Raw genomic sequence first — 22006 nt, forward strand, 5'->3', positions numbered from 1 at the left:
TGAGATATGGAGGTTGCTCTTCTCATGAGGAAGACTACTAAAATGATGTCAAGGTTGAACAAGAAAGTTTACAACTATGATTCCAAGTAGAACAAATTTCGTCTCCGGAGAAATCAAGATGGTGTCAAAAAGAAGTGCTACAATTGTAGCAAGTATGGTCATCTCTCCTATGATTGTCCCAAACCATCCAAGTTCAACAAGAAGCAAAAAGATGATGGCAATCAACACAAGCACTCAAAGAAAGACTATGAAAAGAAACATAACAAGAAGAAGAAATCTTTCAAGAGGAAGGAAAAAATCAAAGCTTTTCTTGGAGAGTAGATCACCGATGGCGAAATTTCAGGTGATAAGATCCATCTAATTAAAGTAATACCAAGTACTAAGAAAGTATTGTATAGAAAAACACATAGAGCCAATCAAATATTTAGTAGATATTACTTTTATAGTTCCAATGCATATGCATTCATTGTGGATCTAGAAAACCAAATAAACAACACGGTTTTGAAACAAAATTGCTAGAAGTAATTAGGGGTAAAGTCATTTCTTAGAATAAATAATGTAAACAACACTTATTTTGGGATGAATGAAGCACATGAAAAGGCACATAGTCATTTCTTCTTTGTTTTACGACCTTATGGATTCTTCATCGGATTCCAGAACCGCAGGAACATGCAATGTATCAGGTGCTGCATCTAACCAAGCTTCCAAGCTTTGCCTCCTTTCATGCTGAACCTGTTAAGCCTCCCAAAGAACATCACAATAATTAGTATGAGTTTGCCAGATTCGCTCCACCTCCCGGCGAAACCAGTCCATCTATGTGTACAAAGTTGGTCAGGATTGATCTGTCTGATGCAGCTGTAGCCCATTGAAAAACCCACATTTCCATAACCACTGCAAAACATAACTAAAACATGTCAGATTCAAGGAAGCAAACGTACCAAAAGATAGCAAGGGAAATGTGTTTCTTTCAGTCTGTATTATTGTCAGGCATGTACATTTCCTTAGACGTTTTGCAAACATTACCACATAACCGCAACTTGAAGTTTTTATTGCATATATTTGTCGATTCGTTCTGTATGCATTAGAATTTTATTTTTTGTTAACTACTAGGAGTAACCAATTACCTGACGACTTCGACGATAATGCTGAGCACATTGAAGTTGAGGGGATCTTCTTTGAGCTTTCTCTTCTCAGTGATGCAGATGGCGATGACAAAGACTGTCAGGTAGGAGAGTTGTGACAAAACTGTGCTCTCGAGAAACCCGATTCCCTGGCTCTTCGTGGAATGATCCCTTGTGGTTGAATTATCTCCAAATGGAAACCATGTTTTTTTTAATGAACGGGCACGAGATTGTGCCTATTTCATTGATAAAGAGGGAGAGTACAGCCGTCTAGCCAGAAGGAAAAGAAAAGAAGTTTAATCTCGCAGTAATAATAACTCTAAATCTTTTTCCCCCGCTAGAGCCCAACCACCCGCCTCGTTCTTAATTTTTGCCAGTAGAGCTGGAGCCGACTTCTCTTGCTTTCTGAAAACTCTTGCATTTCGTTCACACCAAATCTCCCAGGTAACAAGGAGAGAAAGAGATCTGATCCCTTTGCGGGGCACGTGATCGCAGGAGGTGATGTTAGTCCACCAGTGTAACGTATGATCGATTTGTCTCCAACTTCGGGGCGTAAAGTGGGCTGCGCCAACCACTCTGCAATGAGGTTCCATACTCTTTTTGTATACCGGCACTCTGCTAGAAGGTGAAGCGCGGTCTCAGGAGCGTTACGGCAGAGAGGGCAAGAGGGGCTGTGTGGGCAACCTCGGCGCATCAGCCTGTCCGAAGTCCATACCCGGTCATGGGTTACTAACCACGCAAAGAATTTGCATTTTGGCGGCGCCCAAGCTCTCCATATTGTCTGAGCCTTTGGCACTTTGACGTTTCCAAGAAATTGTGCTTTATAGGCTGAGGCTGCAGTATACTCTCTTGACGCGGTGAACTTCCATTTGATCTGATCTTCTTGGTTCTCATCCAGTTGTGTGCCGCGTAGCATCTCCCAGAGTGTAAAATATTCTTGGATGTGGCCAAGTGTGAGTCCTTGTCTTCTTCTGATGTCAAGTATCCAAGTATTTTGCTGTTGTGCATCTGCCACTGTTCTTTTTTTCCGTCGACAGATCGCGAACAGACTAGGTGCTACATCCTTCGGTCTGCGCCCTTGTAGCCACCCAGAGTGCCAGAAGCTCGTCTTTTTGCCATTGCCGATTGAAATTGTTGTGCACGCCGCAAATAGAAGATGGTCAATGTTGTCGCACGGCGTTGCTGTCCCGATCCAAGCCTTAAATGGAAACCATGTTGTGTTTGGAGGTAGATACCTGGAAGCATTAATGAGTAGAATTTGAGACAAGAATGACTGAAAAATTGTACTTCTACTCAAAGTTCCAGAACATGACCGCTTTACTGCAACGAAACTCTGGTGTGTGCATGCAGTTTTGTACTAAGGCGGATCAGAAACCACTGTATCATGTAGCATATCTTATGTTTTCTCTTTGGATGCCAAAACTAGACAACAGTTCAGCTAAGGTGATGTAACTCTGCCTCGATGAACACTCTGGTGCCTTGATTTATCCTCAGCAAATGAAGTGGCATGAAGATGGGAACCGTGGCTGAACTGAAATTGAGTCGCGGTCTGTTTTTGTTTACAGAAACCAAGACACCAAGCTGATGGAGTTTGATTGCTCGTAGCCGCCGCATAGTGGCATGAACCACTGATATGAATGTACTTCAGAGAACAATATGAGAATGGCTTAGGAACTACTGGCTACTAAAAATCCTGGTCAGTGGAAAAAACTTCAGTGCTAACCATAATTGGCAGGAGATCACTGGGAAAAGGTCTACTTCTTTCCAAATGTCAACTTAGATGCTTTGGACACGACAGGCACTCAGTCCGCCTTCAATCTCTATGATTGGACACGACAGGCAGGATATATCCATCCATTTCAGTGAAATGACACCCTCAGAGGATACAGGGTGGAGTTTTTATGTGATTCTATCCTCGTGTTCTTTACCCTTATGAATCTTCTTGGTCTGATGCAATACTTGACTGCGCTTCTTTTTTAAAAAAGAAATACTTGACTGCCTACAGAACTAGCTATTGCTCCGTTTCAAATTGTCCGCTTTGGACTAAAATGGCGTGTTTAGGTCGTGAAATTTTTTGAGTTTGGGTACTGTAGCACTTTTGTTGTTATTTGGCAATTAATATTCAATCATAGACTAATTAGGCTTAAAAGATTCGTCTCGCTATTTACAGTTAAACTATGTAATTAGTTATTTTTTCCAACTGCATTTAATGTTCCATACATGTGTACGAAGATTCGATATGACGGATACTGTAGGAAAATTTTTGGGAACTAAACAGGGCACAGTGTAAATTGGTGAAGAAAACCGGCTCATGCAAAAGGAGACCCAAACTCAAAATAGATAGTGCACAGTGTAAATTAGTGAAGAAAACCGGCTCCAACAGAAGACGCAAAGTGAGTAGGCATTTTGGGTACGAGACCAACCGAGAGGCATATTTGCGTCGCCTCTCTCCCACGATGCAAATCTCTGGCGCTTCCAAAGGTGGGCCTGGTGAGGCGCGGCGAGGAGCTACCAGTGCGGCGGGGAGCAGCTGGCGCGGGGAGCGGGGGCGCAGCGAGGAGCAGTTGGTGTGGCGGGTCCGTGGCGTGGAGCCGCCGGCGAGGCCGTGGTGAGGAGCGACCGGCGCGGTGAGGACCCGCCTACGTGGAGGAGGTCGCCGCCGCCACGCGCCGCACGCGGGAGAAGGACCTGCGGCGGCTAGCGGCGGCGGAGCACCTCATCGGAGGTCTACGCTCGTGAACGGTGAATGGCGAACGGCGAGGCGAGCTCGCGGCCGGTGCTTCAAGGCGGGTCCGCGGCGAGGGCGCAACGGCACGGCGAGGCGAGGTCGCGGCCAGCGCTTCCAGGCAAGCCCGCGCGCGGCGGGCGAGGTGGGCCGACGGCGGATCCGCGGCGGGGTGCGGTGGCGCGGCCAAGCGAGCCCGCGGCCGGATCCGCCGGAGAAGAGCAGCGCGAGGGGTGGGGAGAGTGCGAGTGCGAGGGCCAGGGAGGGGGTCCTTTCCCTGTACACGCGACCCAAACAAGGGAATGGGTGTTGTGTTTAGATTTTCATTGTTGGAGACCTTCTATACTTAGATGCAAAACTACAAAAATACTCTTTATCTTTTATGATAAGTGGATGAGTTGTTAATTATTTTTTATGAGAATTTTTCGGAATCACCTTGTCTTTTGTGATTTGTGGGTCAAAATTAGCAAGTTTTTTTGAACAAATTTTGAACCCTATAGTCGCAATTATTTTAGGACGGAGGAAGTATAGCGCATGTCTTATTTTTAAAATTGGTGTAACCGGTGAGGAAAGAGTCGTTACTCATCAACTCGTGTCAACTTTGTCATTACTGAAATGTAGGCATCCATTTCCCGAAAAAAAGAAAAGGAGGTCTTTTCGCGGCCTGGACGCGGAGAGCATATTCTCGGCAGGTTGATGAAGGCGGCATGTGATACATGGAGAAACTTGGAATATCAATCGCCATCTTGATCTTGTGATCTGGAGTCTGTTTGGATTCACGGGCTAAAAATTAGCCCCTCTTCTTTTAGTCTCTTTTAACCCAAAAGATCCAAACATATGAGACTTTTTGAAAATGAATTAGCCCTCCTCAAAAAATTAACCCCTCCAAAAGATGCTTATTGGGGGTATTTCTAAGTGGATCCCACCAAAAAATTATTTTTCTCCTCACTCTCTATGCATGGAAGGTAGAGCCAATGATTTAATTCTCAAATTAGCCCATGGATCCAAACAACTCTAGGAGCTAAATTTTAAAGAGCTAATTCAATAGCTAAATTTTAGTCTTCAAATTAGGCCAAGAACTAAAGATCCAAACAGGCCTTTCCAGGTTGAAACTGAATATCTTTGTGGTTACTATTAGAAGCTAACCGGCTACCATCCTTATCTGGTCAAAAATTGGGTGCTTAGAAAAAATACATATATATTGCTCTATTATTTGGCAGAACGGTCTAGCCAAGGATAGCCCGCGCCCGTGAATTGACAAACGGCACGAGTGAAGATTTTGGAAGTTGGAGGATAAGAAATTCCTGCCAACATCACATGCTTGCCCCTACTTGTCCATTAAAAAGGTTGCAATAATTCATGAGTAGAAAATTCATATTTCGGTCCGGGTGTGGTCTTTGTCTGTTATAGAAGATTCCGGCGCCGATCGCAGACTACCACCAGTTAAGCTTTGCAGGTAAGTGAACATCCTAACTACTATAGCCAACGGCATTGACGTTGAGGACATTAGGCAAGAATTCCAGTTTGGGTGTCAAATAGGCTCATTATTTCTAGTGTCAAATAGGCAATGGGTATGAAATGTCTACTACAGTTCAAACATACTATAATTAGCCTACAACAAATATTTCACCATAATTGGATCATAGAAAATGCACCTATGAATTATTCCAATTACTTACAGAAAAGTATAGATCTAAAGGAACATAAAAAATTTATACTAAAACATACTATATTATATATTCACTGTATTGATCTACTCATGTGGAGTCCAACAAAATTAGGTTTTTTATTTTATAATGTTTTCTATAATTTACTTCAATTTTTTAAAGATTCAGTAGAAATAAATAAAAAGGGAAAAGATAAAACCGCACTACTGTAGCAAACGGGCTGCAAAACCACCTTGGAGATAATTGTCTTGTTTTGCAAAGGAGAGGAGATTAGAAACCCGATTTTATAGCTTAAGGGGTGATGTGATCCACCTTTGATACATTTAGAGGTTATATAGATTTGTTTTAAAAAAAAACTACGTGCAGATAGCGTGCGAAAGAGCAAAACGAGCTAAGGCTAATATGCATCGGCAACTGATACGACAGCTGATTTTTTTTTTGAGTTAAGGATACGACAGCTGATACCACACCTTTGATACAACTAATTACAAAGCTCGTCTGTAAACTACGAGACAAATCCAATGAGCTTAATTAATCAGTCATTAGTATATATTTACTGTAGCTTTGCTGTAGCAATTTAGTGTCAATCACGATCTAATTAGGTTTATTAGATTCATCTCGCGATTTACAGTATATTTTTGTAATGCAATTTTTTACTAAATTTAATACATCGTGTTAAAAAAAATTAGAATTTTGAAGTTTGGATCAAGGCCTATATATATACTACTTGCGTGAACGCGGAGAGAGAGAGATAGCTCACATCACGAGGACGAAGAGACGAGGACGGGGCGCCAGTTTGGAGAGGTCGAGGGTAGCCTCGCCGGTGTGCCGGGAGTTCACGGCGAGGAACAACGCGTTCGCCACCTTCTCCCCGGCGCTCAGCCCCTGCAGCGCGCTGCCCCACTCCATGGCGCAGACCAGCGCCGCCTGCACGGCGATGAACCCGACCACCGTCCCGGCCAGCATCCAGCACCGCCGCGCCTCGAGCAGGTGGTACCCCGTCGCTTCCCTGCCCTTCTTGGCAACCTCCGCGAGGTCCTTGCGCCCCGTCGCCCACACGCACGCGGCCAGCAGCGGCGGGAACAGCGTGTTGCCCACCAGCGCCTGCGGCGCGAGCAACAGCTGCAGCGGCACGTCCCGCTTGAACACTATCATGTTCTCGTTCGTCGGCATGTACCCGCAGTTGGAGAACGTGGACACCGTCGTGAACACGGCGAAGGTCCACACGTCCAGGGCCTTGCGCCTCAGCGTCCGCCGCGCGCCGGGCGCCGCGTGCATGTACGCCGCCACGGCGACGGCGCCCACGATGTGCACCACGAGGAGGATGGCCAGGACGACGTAGAACAGCAAGCGCACCGCATCGTGCTGCAGCATCTTCTCGTCGACCACCGGGGTGCTAGACTCTGCTTCGGTGGCCGTGGTTGCTACCGGGGTGCTATACTCTGGTTCGGTGGCCGGGGTAGCTATCGACCTCGAGACGTCAGGGGTGGATCTGACCTTTCTTATTGGGGTCCGCCGATCCTGATGGATTTGTGCAAACTCAATCTGGCTTCGCCCCTGCCTCGAGTCATCGGCATTGGCAGCCTCGGCCATCACGAGCGGCTGGAGCTCGATGCCGTTGTGGCTGTCGACGCGCGAGCTGTTTCTGATCTGCTTGTTGAACCATTCGAACGCACTGACCTTTCTTATTGGGGTCCGCCGACCCCGATGGATTTGTGCAAACTCAATCTGGCTTCGCCCCTGCCTCGAGTCATCGGCGTCGGCAGCCTCGGCGCCAGCGGCCGGCGTCGTGGGCGTCTCGAGCTCGACGTCGTCGTGGCTGTCGACGCGCGATCTGTTTCTGATCTGCTCCCTCAGCTGGAACCATTTGGACGCGAGCCCCACGAGCGACACGAACACCTCGCCGCCGATGAACATAAGCGCGGTGAGGACCAGGAGCTGGCCGTTGGAGAACACCTCCATCTCGACGGCGGACATGCTCGACACCGTCGCGGCCGACACGGTGGTGAAGAACATGTCGATGCCGCAGGGCCTCCTGTGCGGCGCCCGCACCTTGAGCGCCGTGAGGAGCCCCCACCCGACGCAGGAGATGGCGGCGAAGTAGAAGACGTGCACGGCCGCCGAGCACCGGTCCAAGAGCTCGCCAATCTTGTGTGCTCCGGCCATGTTGGACGTGCGAGCTATACTACTTGGTACTTGCATGCGCCTTCTGTGCCTTGGTGGTACCTAGGGATTGAAAACGGTCGGGATCGGTCGGGATAACCCTTTTATCGTATTCACTTTTACATTTTAATACAATAATGATATCAAAAACGAACAAGTCGAACAGGAATACAAATATGGACGTCGAACAGGAATACGAATACGGACTCACGGTAATGTGTCGAAAGCGAACGGTCTACGGAAAGGCAAAACGGAAACACCGACCCACTACGATCGTATCGTACCCAATCATCCGACAAACTTGACATGCATACACGAAAACACATAGACAAACAATAATAGCACAAGTATTTATAAACATGATAATAATTAACAACCGCACAAGTCACAAACCACAACTCTTAAGCCCACACTTAAAGATAGAACATCAAACAAATTCACAGCCATGAGCCCATGACTCGACTACACTACACACATAGTAGTGCAGACTGCAGAAAGGAGAAAATCCCAGAGACAAATAGTTTAATTAGTTTCACATACATAGAATAAAACAAAAGTCTCAAACGAACACAAGCAGACTGCAGCGCCCTTGTCAGCCCTCAGCCGTGCACGTCGACGCTCGGCAGTGAGTCCTCGCCGGCCGTTAGGGGGAGAACCAGAGGAGGGACTGGAGAGGAGCCAAGGACCAAGAATGGGCTCGCGAGGACCGGAGTCGAGGCCTCAAGGGAGAGAGCCAGGGAGGCGGCCGTCTTGAATCGAAGGGGCTGGCGTCCTAGTCCTGGGCTCCTGGCGACGCCCGAGAGGCCAAGAAACCGGAGGCGGCGCAAGGGAGGGAGGCGGGGGGCGTGGGGTGAGCCGGTGAGGGCGAGGCCACGCCGGCCGTCTTGTATCGGAGGAGGGCCGGCGTCCTGGTCCTGGCGGCGCCCGAGAGGCAGAGAGGCCGGAGGCGGAGCAAGGGAGGGAGCGTGGGGGCGTCGGGTCGGGTCACGAGCTGGAGAGGTGAGAGACTGAGTCGTGGAGAGGGTTGCCCAACCCTAGACCCTGTTGATTTGGGCTAGGCCGTCCAGGCCTCATGTGGACGAGTCGGGGAGTATGATTTTCCTGGGTTTGGACTGTAAAAAACGGTATATCCCGAATTTATGAAAACGGGATATCCCGATCAAATACGGGAAATACAAAAACGATCAGAATACAAGCTAAACCGTTTTCGACCCGTTTTCGAATTTGACATCCTGTATTTCATATTGACTCCGAATTTGTCCGAAAATACGAAAATGAGACGGTAAAATATAGAAATCGGAGCGGAACGGGATTTATCCCAACCGTTTTCAACCCTAACTGGTACCTGAGAGCTTGTAGGCGCCTGTATATATTAACAAGAGATGGTGTACTGTTCGTGCATCCTTCTATGTTCGTCGAACACGTGGAAACTTGACGGTTGGTCTGTCAATTATTTCAGTTTCTTTTTGTCCCAAGAAGACATGCATGTTGCATATAGATGCTGTAGTAGTGGCGGTTGTTCAACTTGCCTGTCTGGTGAAAATAAATCCCGAATTAGAAAAAGGGAACTGCAGAATGACTCGGAGAGAAAAAGATATAATCCTACTTGGACTAGTTTTTTTTTTTTTTTTGAGAAATCACACTTTGTACTAGTTTCCTGTTAGCAAACAACGCACTGCTTACCTCCAGTCACTGAAAAGGTGCTGTTTTGATTGCACAGGAGAAACGATAATTTCTCTCTGCCTGTATTAATCGTGCAAAACTTCATCTTTTCGTTGCTAGAGCCGGTACTCCTTTGGTCCCAAAAGGAGTGTGTCTAAATCTAAATTATCTTAAGTTTGATCAAATTTATAAAGAAATAATACTTACACTTTTCTATATGACTTTGGTCTAAAAGATTACTCTAGCTTTTTGCACTACTACACAATCCTTTATTTATCCCGGTTCCTAACAGCCTTTAGTCCCGGTTTTTCAACCGGGACTATCTGGCCGGGACAAATGTACCAACATTTTTGTCCCGATGAGTATGAAATCGGGATAAATGTAATTTTTAGAGGAAAAAAATCTTAGCTTCCGCCCACACCCCCCTCCCCCTCCCGCTAATACCTGCATATTTCTGTCAGAGTAGTTCTTGAGGCTTCAACTCCACATGATTCACAACATCGCAATATAATCATGAGCAATATACAACCAAAGAATTAACATCGCAAACATGAGTTCAATTTGATTCATTATACAACAATTGATTCACAACACATGAATTCGATTTGATTCACAGTACAACATCTAATTCACAACACACTCAAACGAATCATTCACAAACACAAATCATTCACGAACACGAACTCATCTAATATGTAGCTTCTCACCACATGGATCCACTGCGGCCGGGCCTGTCCTCGCGTCCACCGAGGCCGAGCCGAGCTGCTGCTGCCGGCCGGCCAAGACACGCCGCCCTCGCCCACGACCGTCCGCGCGCCGGGCTCACGGCGGCGGCGGTGGCTGGCCGGGCCATGGCAGGCTCCACCTGGCTGCGCGCCCGGCTGAGGGCGGCGGCGCCTGGCCAGGCCATGCCGGCCTGCGCGCCGGACGGAGGGTGGCGGCGCCTGGCCAGGCCACGGCAGCCTGCGTGCCCGGGCGGAGGGCAGCGGCGCCTGGCCAACCACGGCGGCCTGCGCGCTGGGCGGAGGGTGGCGGCGCCTCCCCAGGCCACGGCGACCTGCGTGCCCAGGCGGAGGGCGGCGGCGCCTGGCCAGCCACGGCGGCTTGCGCGCCGGGCGGCTCGCCGGGCCGCCCCCGGGCGTACCTGCCCTGGGCTTGGAGGGAAGGGATGGGAGGCAGGAAGCTTGAGGATGGAGAGGGGCGGGAAGCCTCGAGGCGAGGGAGACGAAGAGATAAGGTAGGAGAGAGAGGGGGATGCGAGTTAAATAAAATAGATGGATGTGAACTCGTGCGCGGTGGATGCAATTTGTCCCGGTTGGATATCTTCACCGGGATAAAATGGTATTCTCTAGTCTCGGTTGGTGCCTCCAACCGGGACAAAAGTCCCCTGTCCCCCTCCCCCCGCTGGCCCGGCTAGGTGTTGGACCCGGGACAAAAGCCACCTATTGTCCCGGGTCCAAAGGCTGCCGGGACAAATGGTCTTGAACAAAGACCTATTTTGTAGTAGTGTTGGGACAGTGTGAGTATATATGTTACTGATCGAAGCTAGACTGTCAAAAAACACGTATCGGATGAGGTTGATTTACGGTGCATCGAGCAGTAAGAATCCACGGGACCGTCGCACGCCGCTGTCAGCAGGACAGGAGTCTCGTAGGCACCGGCCGCCCCATATCCGCCGGTGCCTGGTGCACCAAATCAGTTGCCGACGCGCCAAATCGAGGGGCAAATCAGCACATAATCCTTGCCAATGCAATTTCATCCCCAATCGCCACCTCCAAATCTTAGGCAGCAGACCCGCCGACGGCGCCTCTGTCTGTCCCTTGCGAGATGGTTCAGCAGTCACATAGGGCATCTGTGCATCGGTGCCAATGGGAGATTTGGCCGCCTGGTGCTCAGGCCGTTCCTTCCTCGGGGGGGGGGGGGGGGGGGGGGGGGGTGCTCAGGCGCTCAGCCCGTTCCGCATGTGGGATCATCTTTTTATGGCGACTAAGCATGTCAGGTATCGACTAATTATCATCAATCAATCAGTCCAAGTAGTGCTCAAATCATTAATGAGGGTCTCGTGATACACTTCAACAAAGTCAAGCACGCAAAGTTGCTGAGAAGAAAAAATAACCTGAATTAAGCATCTCCTCATGCTGCAACTCTGCCAGTCCTGCAGCATGAAACTTTTAATCAAAGCAATGCATCTCTGAGACCGTTGAAGAAACAAATTAAATTATATCAGTTGTGGCCTGGCCTGAATGACCACCCCGACCCGACCACCTCTGGACCAATAATTTGCGTAGTTATATCTATATATATGACCCATTCTTAGTCCATTTTTTTATCACTACTACTAGTATACGGAGCATCTCTCTAATCGTCCTCTAAATGATTGCTGAATATACAATCCGTACACAGCCACTCCTCAGTTAAGCCATGAGCCCAGCTTAACCCAAGTGTCGCCACCCCCACGTGGTCCGTTGTGCCGCCGTGGTAGGCTGCACCCGCACCAGCCAGGACACAACCGCCACCCCGTCCCCCGGTGGTTCTACATCCTAGAACGCTGCATCACCTCCGGAAATGCTAAGACATAGACGTCCGAATTATCGAACGCTTCAACATATATTTCAATACTTGATCTTTGATATTGCAACTATTATTTTCGTATATTTTATGGTGAATGTTGCATGAAACATGGTGTTCATATTGCGACGGGAATTTTCGCATCCGAGAGTCAAATGACTTAATTAGTTTTTTTTTCTTTTGCATATTTTTAATATTGCACCTATATATTTTCGATGTTGCAGATATCTTGTTTCGATGTTGTAAATTTTCATCTGACATCTGGACGCTAGCAAGCCCGCATCAATCTTAGTAACTATATTATGAAACTGTACACCGAGACTAGTCTTAGTATAGTAGACATCTCTAGTGTTGTTTAATTGGAATATAAAAAGGATAATATAATCTTTTCCAACTGATTGCTCGCGACTCGTGAGGCGCATCGATCGGGATTCGGGAGCCAACTGTAGCACTTAAATCGGTGCATATAAAACTATATAAAAATATAGATAGATAGAGCAAACAATCATTTGTGTGCATGCAAAATTTGAGCTTCAACAAAAATTGTGCAAGGAGAAACAAAAAGGTGAAATCAGCACCGAAATAGTTGCAGTTGGAATTGTTCGATCCATAACTCGCAACTATTTAAGTGTTTCTTTCGTTGCTTCCAGCACAAATTTTTGTTCAAGTTCAAATTTTGCATGCACGTAGATGGTTGCATTCTCTATCTATCCATGTTTTTATTATAATTTTGCATCGATCTATCCATGTTTTTATTATAATTTTGCATCAATTTATATGGTAACACGGTAACATCTAATCCGCTTGTTAACACCAGATAGGTGGCAGCGGCATCCTGCTCAGTTCCAAATGCGGCGAAAGGCCCGGAGGCCAGAGCGTTAGAGCAGAATGCGCCCGGCGATGCCTGTGGCCTGTGGGCCGCCGCGACCGAAACTGCCTTGCTAGTTGGCTCCAACGATCGATCGTCGTCTGTTCCAACCGGTAGTTTCAGAACAGCGACCAGCTGCTGCTAGTGCGGTAGTGCCGAACAAGCACATAGGCAAACGACGAGGATTAGTCTACACAGTGCATTCCACCTCTTTTTTTACTCGAAAATCTTATTGTTCGATACAAACGCGAGCGTCACGCTTATTGTATCGTACGTACAAACGAATGGGTCAAATGGACAGCACATCACGTACAAGGATGCCCTGCACCCTCGGATACTATACGTCGTCAATAATTGACACTCCGACGCCCACACGACACGAGCGTGGAGCAGCCCTCTTCACACCGCCGGCCTCCGTCAGAAGGGCGCCATCACGAATGGAGGCAGTCGTCGGGCAATATGACGCGCGCGGAGTCCCCGGGCTCGCAGACCAGCACGCGGCGATCCGCGGGGATCCTGGACACCAGCTCGGGCTGGGCCTTCTCGTACTCGGCTGCGACATAGGCGGCCGCCTCCTCAGCGCGGTTGCTCTCCACGATCGCCAGGCAGCAGCCCCTGAAGCCAGCGCCGCTGAACCGGGCGCCCAGGACGCCGGGGGCCTTCAGGAGGATCTCGTACAGCTGTATCATCTCTTTGCTCCCTGCAGGTTTCGGACAAACCATTCTGTCACGGACAAATACCTGACAATCAACAGTATATTGGGGCCAGCGGGGCAGTCAAACTGTAGCAACATACCGCATTCGTAGTTGAGTATGGAGCTACGACCAGAAGCAGAGATCAGCTGCCCAAGTTCTTGCAGGTTCCCAAAAGCCCATGCATCTCTGCCTGAACAAAGGTCGGCAATAAACTGTCAGACTGTTGCATGTCCATTTCAGGCTTGCATGGAGATACAAAGGAATGAAGTATCAACTGTTTCTGCCTTTCTGGGTAGCATACCCAGCAAAACTGTATGATCAACACGAAATGAGAAAGTAGTCAGTAGCCAGTAAGGCTAACATGGCAATATACCCAATTTTTTAGTTCTCATTGGGATACTACAAGTAACAGATGCCATGTACAATGCTGAACCTTTTTTTTTTTGGGCATCTGCACAGGTCAAGACATGTGCAAGACCAGTTAGTTTTATCATGAATACTAATAGTTATTTTTTGAAATGGCATAACCATGAATAGAACAGAGTAAATACTAGACTACTAGTAAGCCCACTATGCTAAGATATGCAGTAAGTAGTATGATGAACTGTGAATTTGTATATATGTGCATGGAACCATATCATAAGAAATATTTAAATTGGTGAATCAAATACAGCAAAATGCATATACTAAACATGTGATTAGCTCACCCTTAGCAACCCGCTTCATTTCAGAAAAGTAGTGCTCAGCTCTCCTGGAAAGATTTTCTTCCAATACACACTGCAGGAACAAATCATGTTGGGGTCGCATGAAAAAGTTTAAGAAATTGCCAAATTGGAGCTGAAGGTGATAATTACCTTCTGGGCCTCATATACAACCGAGTCAACTGTAATCACACAAACAATGGATTTCAGACAAATTATACTTGTACATTTGGTCACAACAACTAATATTTCTCAGATATGTACCATTACGAAGTATATTTGATGCTTCTTCACAGCCTGAAGCGCTGAGGATTCAAACAAAATATAATCAAAAAAATTGTCTGCATTATGAACATGGCAGCTATTAAAACATACTGAAAAACAATAAATTTCAACCCTTTTATAGTTGAACATAAGAGTATTTTTTTGTATGACCAAACTCAGCTACACTAACAGAAGAACTCACTGCAAAAGAGCACGGGCAGCCTCTTTGCACTCGAAAACTCGTGTATTATATCCACGCTTCTTCGGCAGATTATGTTGCAGGCCAGAAAATGCCAACAAAATCTTGAATGGTAGATGTCCCTGAGGCTGCTGGCTTTTACTCAGCTCTGAGAAGTAGACGTAGGAAGGTGAAGCGGTCTACTCAAGCAAGAGAATCTCGGTCACAACAAATGCAAATGGAGAACACTGTAGTGAACACCACCCAACAGACTGTATGCATGAAAAAACACAAAATACACTAGGCAGAGTTAACATAATCAAGGGTCCCCAAAGTTTAGAATCATCAACAATTTGAACTTATGTAAAAAGATGGTACTTGAGAAAAATTTAAAAACTAGACCAACCAAGGAGGAACTAGGTGGCTTTATATTATATTAAGAAGAAAATAGGCACCCGAATTCGCCTCAAGGAGGATTTGATCTAGGTGTACATCCACACCCACAACCAAGCTACTAGAGAAAAATTTCATCATGGAAACATATATCATAATATGGAGTTTCTTAAATAAGTGAATAACTCAATGAATGTTACCCTTCAAACATGATTAAAAAAAATCATATCAGATAAAGAAATAAAATAAGCATTACCTTGCAATCCATGAAGGTGAGATAACCATACCGTGACAACAAAATGGCAGATGGATCTAGAATGCCATTTTCAAGACCCAAGTATTTATTTTCAATGGACCTGACAAATAGGAATAGTGAGTTAAGTGGACCGCCAAAACCCTAATGCCCATTAAGAGTTTTTAAAACACATGCCCGTGCCGGTGTGTGTGTGTGTGTGTGCGTGCGTGCGCGCGCGCGAAATATTAACTATAAAGTAAGGAGAAACGGCAGACTGCTAGCATATTGGATTATGATTCTAGCAAGTTCAACAAAGCTGCTTGTAGTCAAATCAGGTACATGCATCTATGAATTGTATCCTCGTAAGATCTTAATGGAAACAGAAAAACTTACTTGTCCAACTGAATGTTATCCACAGATGATACAACCAGATCATTTACATTTTCTAAAGCCAGTAAATAGGAAATGCCAACCTGTTCAGGAGCATACACAGACAATTAGCTTATGATCGTATCACTGGTCAAGATACTAATTTTCTTACAATATTTTTTGAGGGCATAGGGGAAAGTAACAGAAAAATCAAATTCACAATCGTGCGCAAACCTTGCTAAGGTCTCCAAGTAACATAATGTGTTTTGATTTATATGCTTGTGAAGTTGATCAAGTTATACAGCAGGATTTAATAAATATATAACATGCAAATAATTTAGAACCATGACCTGTGTCCTATTTAAATACTAAGTTCCAACATACAACATATTGGTCTAGAAATAACTTTGCTCAAGTAAATGGATATAACATATCAGTTAGATTACCGCTGCAGAAGAACTAAGCCCTGAGCTATCAAGACCTTTCACACCAGAAATATAGCCTATGATACCCTACAAGAAGTCATTTGTTAGTATTTTTAAAGTATAAGGTATTCTGGACTGTTTAAGAGATAAATGCAATGGGGTTACCTTCCTGAGATCATATCCACTATTCTGCAGTGCATAAACAGCACCTCTTGCATAGCTTTCCCAGTTTATGTTCTCTGGGTTATCAATAGGCTTTTGTAAGTCATCAACTCTGTTGCCCAAAAAAGAAGATGGAACATGCACTATGCATGTTAGCTTGGTGGTATTGAAATATTAAGTAAGCAAGGATTAAAGTATAAGGAGTTATATTTTAGGAGCAATCTTATAAGGAGTCTTATATTAAAGTATATGCAATCTTTTCTATCAGATTGGGTTAGTTCACTATGCATTTTGATGGTTAGAGTGAAAACTTTCATAGATTTGTATAGTGTTACCTGAATCGTATAACACCTTCAAATTGGCCAGATTGGAGTAAAATCTGAAACCCAAAAAAAAAAGGCTTACTAGTTTTATAGATAATAATAATACAGCACTAATCTGAAATCTTCAATAAAATCACACAAGAACTTCTACGTGGTGCAGAGACCATTTGTTATCCTTGTGATGGCACATTTATCAAATATGTAAACAAGAAAATATGAATACAAAAATATACAATGCCCAGGAGCCAGGGCAGTGCGATCTATTAGTTCAGCACAAAGAATTAAACTTGTAATTTAAAAAAAAACTCCAAGTAAAATGTAGTAATTTACCAACCTCGGAATCATTAGAGGGCACAAAACCAAGGAGTACTCCATAATTTATGGTCATTGCTGTGACAATTCCACCCTGTCAGATTGCACATTAAAATTTAACAAGCAGAGTGTGATGACTGTTAATACAATGTTTCGAGTTACAATCAGTGGGATAGCATAACATTCAAGCATTCATCAGAGTGAATTTGTTGGTTCATGCACTCTGATTGGTTAGGCTGCCTTTATCATAGGTTTTTGAAAATTTTTACCAAATTGGTTACTATGAGGCTTTGTACTAATTCCAGTCAGTTTTGTTATAGCACGTATCCAGAAAAAAAAACAGAACAATGCATCCTTAGTCAGTGGCACAGTTGACTTGTTATGGTGCGATCCCCACCGTAACTTATTCGTAATAGCTTATACATCTCCTGCCCTTTCTGCACCCTAAATCAAAATACCTGAACTGGGGCACTAGGCTCATGTTACAAATAAAGGCTTAACTTTTATTAGCAGTAATCAGTTATCACCACCAAATCAAGCCATAAAGTTTGTTTATCACACAGTTGCTATACCTAGCTTGATGAAACTTCCAAACATTTGACCAATAAGTGGCCTAATATTGTCCTGGAATTCTGGACAACATCTAAGGACATGGTGCATGTAATAACTAATAACCAGATTATCAGAAGTCAGTGACTTAAAATTATTGTGAAATCAACAAAGCTTGGCCAATGTTGGAGGTGGCACTAGGTCAATATATCTCAAGAATAATACAACAGTACATCTGGAATATGACATATGTTATGAGAAAATACAATTGAATGATGTCAACTGGCGAATTCAGGTAACTAATCATAATCTTAACTTTTAGTTTCTCCCTAACCATGACTTTATCTTCTGAAAAATATGAACAATATAGGAACGCAAAGTCACCTGATGATCAATGTGAGCCCCCAAAGGGCAAATTCTGTAAGGGCAAGCAGCGACCCTAACCTCACGTTCATCCCTTCCACTAATCTCCACAACTTTCTTTCGTACAATTTCCAACTGCAATACCAGAAACAAGATGTAAAAAAGAAAACATTGCCGTCCACTAACTAACGAAATGAGCTTAAGGTCAACACCCTGCACTAACATGTGGTTTCACTAGTGAAACTGCGAAAATGAAAGATATTTGAGATCAAGCAATTTTGACAATATCAGTTTCCATCTAATTTATTTGGCTTTTTGCATGAATACGTGAGGTCATAGGAAACTAGCATATGGCAATAATATTGGCACAACCTCCCTGACTGCTCAAACGGTCATAACTCATATGATGCTTGCTTATTTGAAACCAGGAAGATTTAGGCTTCAATTGAGACCAGGTCAATTATTCGAGATCGACAGCTCATCATACCTCAACACAACTCATCAATGACAAGTTGACAACACATTACCCCAACACACACTGCACATCTTTGTTTCAGAAGGGAAAAAGTAGCACCCTTCCTTTCTATCTTCCACACATCATATGAAGCAAAAGCAGGGCAGGATCTTATCCCAAAATGCGCCGTATCTCAATAACTACCACCCAGCATTCCCACATTGACTCCCAAGCTATGAAAGGTGTCTCCCGTGCTGAAACTGACACTAGCAAAATGGCCTGCATTGTGTTTAGCTAAAAAGGAATATTCGCATGCACCAGTGCCCGGACTACCAAAACAGCACACTAGCAAAAGGGCTATCAACTTAATCAAAAGGACGCATCTGCAGTTAGCAGACACATCAGAACCGAATCCAGATATAATGCTTAGAGATCAATTAACGGACAAATATATGGAGTAGTGCCGAAGCTGTCAGACGGAGCAGCCATCGGTGGCCGCCCCCAGCGCCCGAGTACCCATACACAGTCACACAGACACAGCTATACGATGCGGCATCGCAGAATCTGAACCCGCGACCAGAAGCCTCGCCCCTGAATCCCTCGAGGTAGCAAAATCTCCGCCCGCGAGACCGAACCCCACAAGCTACACCCGCGACCCGTACGAATCGCGCCCTGGTCGGCGCGCAATGCCGCCAGCCCCTCACCTCCTCCTCCGAAGGCCACCGCGCCGAGCCTCCTCCTCCTCCTCCTCCACCCGGCGCCACCATTGCTTTGCCACCTACCACCGGTCCACCGCTCGCGCGCTCGCCGCCGGCGGCTCTGGCTGGGGCCGCAAGCGTGCGGGCGGGCGCGGGTGTCGGCGCGGCCGCAGTGGCGCAGGCGCGGCCTCGAGCGGTGGGGTGGTGGCGGGCGCGTGCGGGTGCGGCCTTGCGGGTGGTGAGATCGCAACCGTACGTGGTGGGGGTCGGGGGGATTTGCATCCGCTCAGCAGTTGAGCTTGCCCGCATTTGTCATCCACGTCCGTGATCCAGTACCAGTGTCGGTGTACAGGTTTATGATATTGGCGTGTTTGGAGTCAAGGGATAGAGCTATTTTTAGTTTAAAATAGTTCAAAATAGCTAAAAAATTCCAAATATGATGGCTAGTTTTTGGCTATTTGCAAATAGTTCACCTCAAAAAACTATCTCACCCAAAGAGTGATTATTTGGGCTATTTCATGTGGAGCCCACCATAGCAAGAGAGGCAATAGAACTCCAATGATTAGGATAAGATGCTTTAAAAGCTAAATAGCTCTTGGATCCAAACATGTCAAGGACTATTTTATTGAAGGGCTATGTGATTGAGCTAATTAGCTCTAGCCCAAATAACTTTAGCCCTTGGATCCAAACACGGCCATAGTTTTGTTTAAGCTAGTTTTATAACATAGTTATTTAAATTGAAAACTAGATAATTATGTTAGATGAATTTTATTGTAATAAAATTTTTTTATATTTTATGAAATTTCATTCTTTTCTCTTTATGTCAGTAAAAATGATAATATTTAATATCATAAAAATTTTCACAAAATCTCCGTTGAGACTGCCTCATGGAGACTGGTCTTAGTTCGACCGAGCGAGTCTTAGGATTGGACCGGGTTGGCCTCTTTCCAATTTGCACGGCTGAAATTAACGAGCGGATTTGGGAGAGAGTAGTGGATCAGTGAGGACGCAACAAGCTAGTGGATCGTCGCTCCAACGCTCGCCACAAGTGTGTGTGGGTGGGGTGGGGGGGTGCGGGTGCGGGTGCGGGTGCAGGGGTGTTGCAGCAGCAGAGTGCAGCACGGTTGGGATGGGGGAATTTTATCTTTTTTGTAGCCGTGGTTGGTCCGATGACGGATGCCGAGATGGAACCACGAGGATCGTGTGAACTGGCTCTGATCTGCTGCTCGTGCGTGCAGATTAGGGGTGGGGACAATTTCCCGAACCCGATCCCAAATTACCCGAATCCGAATTACCCGAAGATCACTATTTCAGGGTAGGAAGTTGAAAAACCCGAATTTAATTCGGGTAATTTGGGTTTTGACTTCCGATACCCGAATTTCCCGAACTCTTTTAAAACCCAATAAATTATGGCCTAATCCACTCACTTGACCCTAACAATTCAATAAGAAATTTAATAGTTTTTATTTTTTGATTTTTTGTTTGTTTGATGTGTGCATTAATGACGATATGTTGATCTTACTTTTGTATTGCATCCTCTTTTTTACTTGTTCGCTAATAGGAGAGGCAATTGATCGGGTATTTCAAGAAAAACCCGAACCCGAATCCGAAATTTCGGGTATTACTTTTTTCGGATCAATTTCGAGTAGCATTTTTAGATACTCGAATTTTTCATTACCCGAATTACCCGACCCGAATTACCTGAACGCCCAGAGCTTAGTGCAGATTGCTTCCAAGCTCTTCTGTTTGTTGCGTAGAGGGAGGGGATCGACGCTACGGATGAGGCGCGCCGCTGTGCTTTTGTTGCATTCACGCAACCTGCCATCGGCGGCCAGCTAAGCACATGTGACATGTCACCCGCCGGTGTACGACAAACGACAGAGCAGGCGGTGGGATTTTGTTCCCTTCCAGAGCCCAGAGGGAATGAAGAAGGAACACTTGCTCGCCGCTACGGAGGCCCACTCCAGGTTTGAATCAGCCCAGTTGAGCCGAGATATTCCCGGGCCGTCGCAACTCGCAAGCCGGCCTGCGGGCGTATCCGCGGCCCATCGCGGTCGACTTCTACAGCCCACCCAACCTCACAAAGCGAACGAGTTTTTCTAATTTTTATATTATTTATTTTTTGATTTTTCAAAAATATATGCCTAAATTTTTTTTTTGCAGATCTGGCCTCCTGCCGCCAGTTCAACCGGCGGAATGAAGGTACCGCCGGATGAACCGGCGGCAGGTGCACTGTGTCGATTATTTGAACACTAAGATAATTCCAAATGAAAAAGTTTGAATTACAAAGTTGTACTTGTACACCTCGTCGAGGTCTATAATTTTCGTATAAATTTTATCTCCATCCGAATCCATATGAATTTGTTATAATTTTTAAGAAATGTGCTACAGTAAATTGCTACAGTACTGCCGGTTGATTTGTCGGTGGGTCGCTAAAGCACCAGTGAAAATCGCTACAGTACCCTCTCGCCAGATGAACTGGCGGTATGTTTGCTATAGTGTACCTGCCGCCGGTTCATCCGGCAGTACCTTCGTTCCGCCGGTTCAACCGGCGTGAACTGGCGGCAGGAGGTCAGATCTGCAAAAAAAATTAGGCATATATTTTTTAAAAATCAAAAAATAAATAATATAAAAATTAAAAAAATTCCAAAGCCAACCCACGAACACAAATGGGGGTAGTCGCGTCAGCCCAACTTACGCTATACTATCTCTCTTCCAGGCAAAGGCAGCCCACGGGCCAGCTTGACCCAAAGCGATTCCGTCTCTCCGTTTCCAAGTCAGTTCAGTCGTTCAACGCAGTCGGAAGCATCGGGAAGAAGACGAGTCGCCATAGCTGCGCACGAACAAACTCCGGCCGGCGACTGACCGCGACGACGGCGAGTCTCGGCCACGTTTCCTGCTGCTGGTGACGACTGACGAGGAATCTTGGTTCGCGGCGCGCGCGGTTTGACCAGTTCATTGGTGGCTCGATCGATCGATTTCCCGGCCCGGGTGGAACGGCGAATGCCGGTAAGAGCACGCTGGTCGATGTCGATGTCGATGTCCATGCGGATTTCCAATCTCGTGGTCGGAGATTATCGACAAGGCCGACTGGCCGAGGAATCTGTGCAG

At 46.0% G+C, this 22006-nt stretch overlaps 2 protein-coding genes across 3 annotated transcripts; both read right to left on the minus strand.

The window, feature by feature from the left end:
• Positions 1-601: 601 nt before the first annotated feature.
• LOC120681311 (probable cation transporter HKT7) lies at positions 602-7679 on the minus strand. The gene is made up of 5 exons (XM_039962819.1): positions 7281-7679; positions 6274-6953; positions 2336-2356; positions 1125-1325; positions 602-891 (listed from the first exon to the last, which is right to left on the minus strand). The coding sequence occupies exons 1-5, from the start codon at positions 7677-7679 to the stop codon at positions 693-695; spliced, it is 1500 nt and encodes a 499-aa protein (XP_039818753.1). The 3' UTR covers positions 602-692.
• Positions 7680-12959: 5280 nt separating this feature from the next.
• On the minus strand, positions 12960-19226 carry LOC120682475 (galacturonokinase-like). Of its 2 annotated transcripts, none has more exons than XM_039964408.1 (14): positions 18902-19226; positions 17765-17878; positions 16854-16925; positions 16532-16575; positions 16200-16308; positions 16056-16121; positions 15634-15713; positions 15262-15361; positions 14637-14812; positions 14435-14475; positions 14324-14352; positions 14177-14246; positions 13570-13659; positions 12960-13474 (listed from the first exon to the last, which is right to left on the minus strand). In XM_039964408.1, the coding sequence occupies exons 1-14, from the start codon at positions 19202-19204 to the stop codon at positions 13206-13208; spliced, it is 1563 nt and encodes a 520-aa protein (XP_039820342.1). In that variant the 5' UTR covers positions 19205-19226; the 3' UTR covers positions 12960-13205. The 2 variants fall into 2 exon arrangements, with proteins under 2 accessions (XP_039820342.1, XP_039820343.1); XM_039964409.1 differs by having other exon boundaries at positions 16200-16273; positions 18902-19158.
• Between the last annotated feature and the right edge of the window lie 2780 nt (positions 19227-22006).

Source organism: Panicum virgatum, chromosome 7N (genome assembly GCF_016808335.1).
Source record: "Panicum virgatum strain AP13 chromosome 7N, P.virgatum_v5, whole genome shotgun sequence".
Lineage (NCBI taxonomy): Eukaryota > Viridiplantae > Streptophyta > Magnoliopsida > Poales > Poaceae > Panicum > Panicum virgatum.

Excerpts from the sequence above, each read along its gene's own strand:
- LOC120681311 (XM_039962819.1), bottom strand. The coding sequence starts at position 7,679 with ATGGCCGGAGCACACAAGATTGGCGAGCTCTTGGACCGGTGCTCGGCG. Across the intron at positions 6,954-7,280 it reads CGCCGGCCGCTGGCGCCGAG|TATAGCACCCCGGTAGCAAC; the intron begins GCTGCCGACGCC and ends ACCGAACCAGAG. Across the intron at positions 892-1,124 it reads ATTATCGTCGAAGTCGTCAG|TGGTTATGGAAATGTGGGTT; the intron begins GTAATTGGTTAC and ends TATGTTTTGCAG.
- LOC120682475 (XM_039964408.1), bottom strand. The coding sequence starts at position 19,204 with ATGCGGGCAAGCTCAACTGCTGAGCGGATGCAAATCCCCCCGACCCCC. Across the intron at positions 16,122-16,199 it reads GTGGATATGATCTCAGGAAG|GGTATCATAGGCTATATTTC; the intron begins GTAACCCCATTG and ends GACTTCTTGTAG. Across the intron at positions 13,660-14,176 it reads AATGAAGCGGGTTGCTAAGG|GCAGAGATGCATGGGCTTTT; the intron begins GTGAGCTAATCA and ends ACCTTTGTTCAG.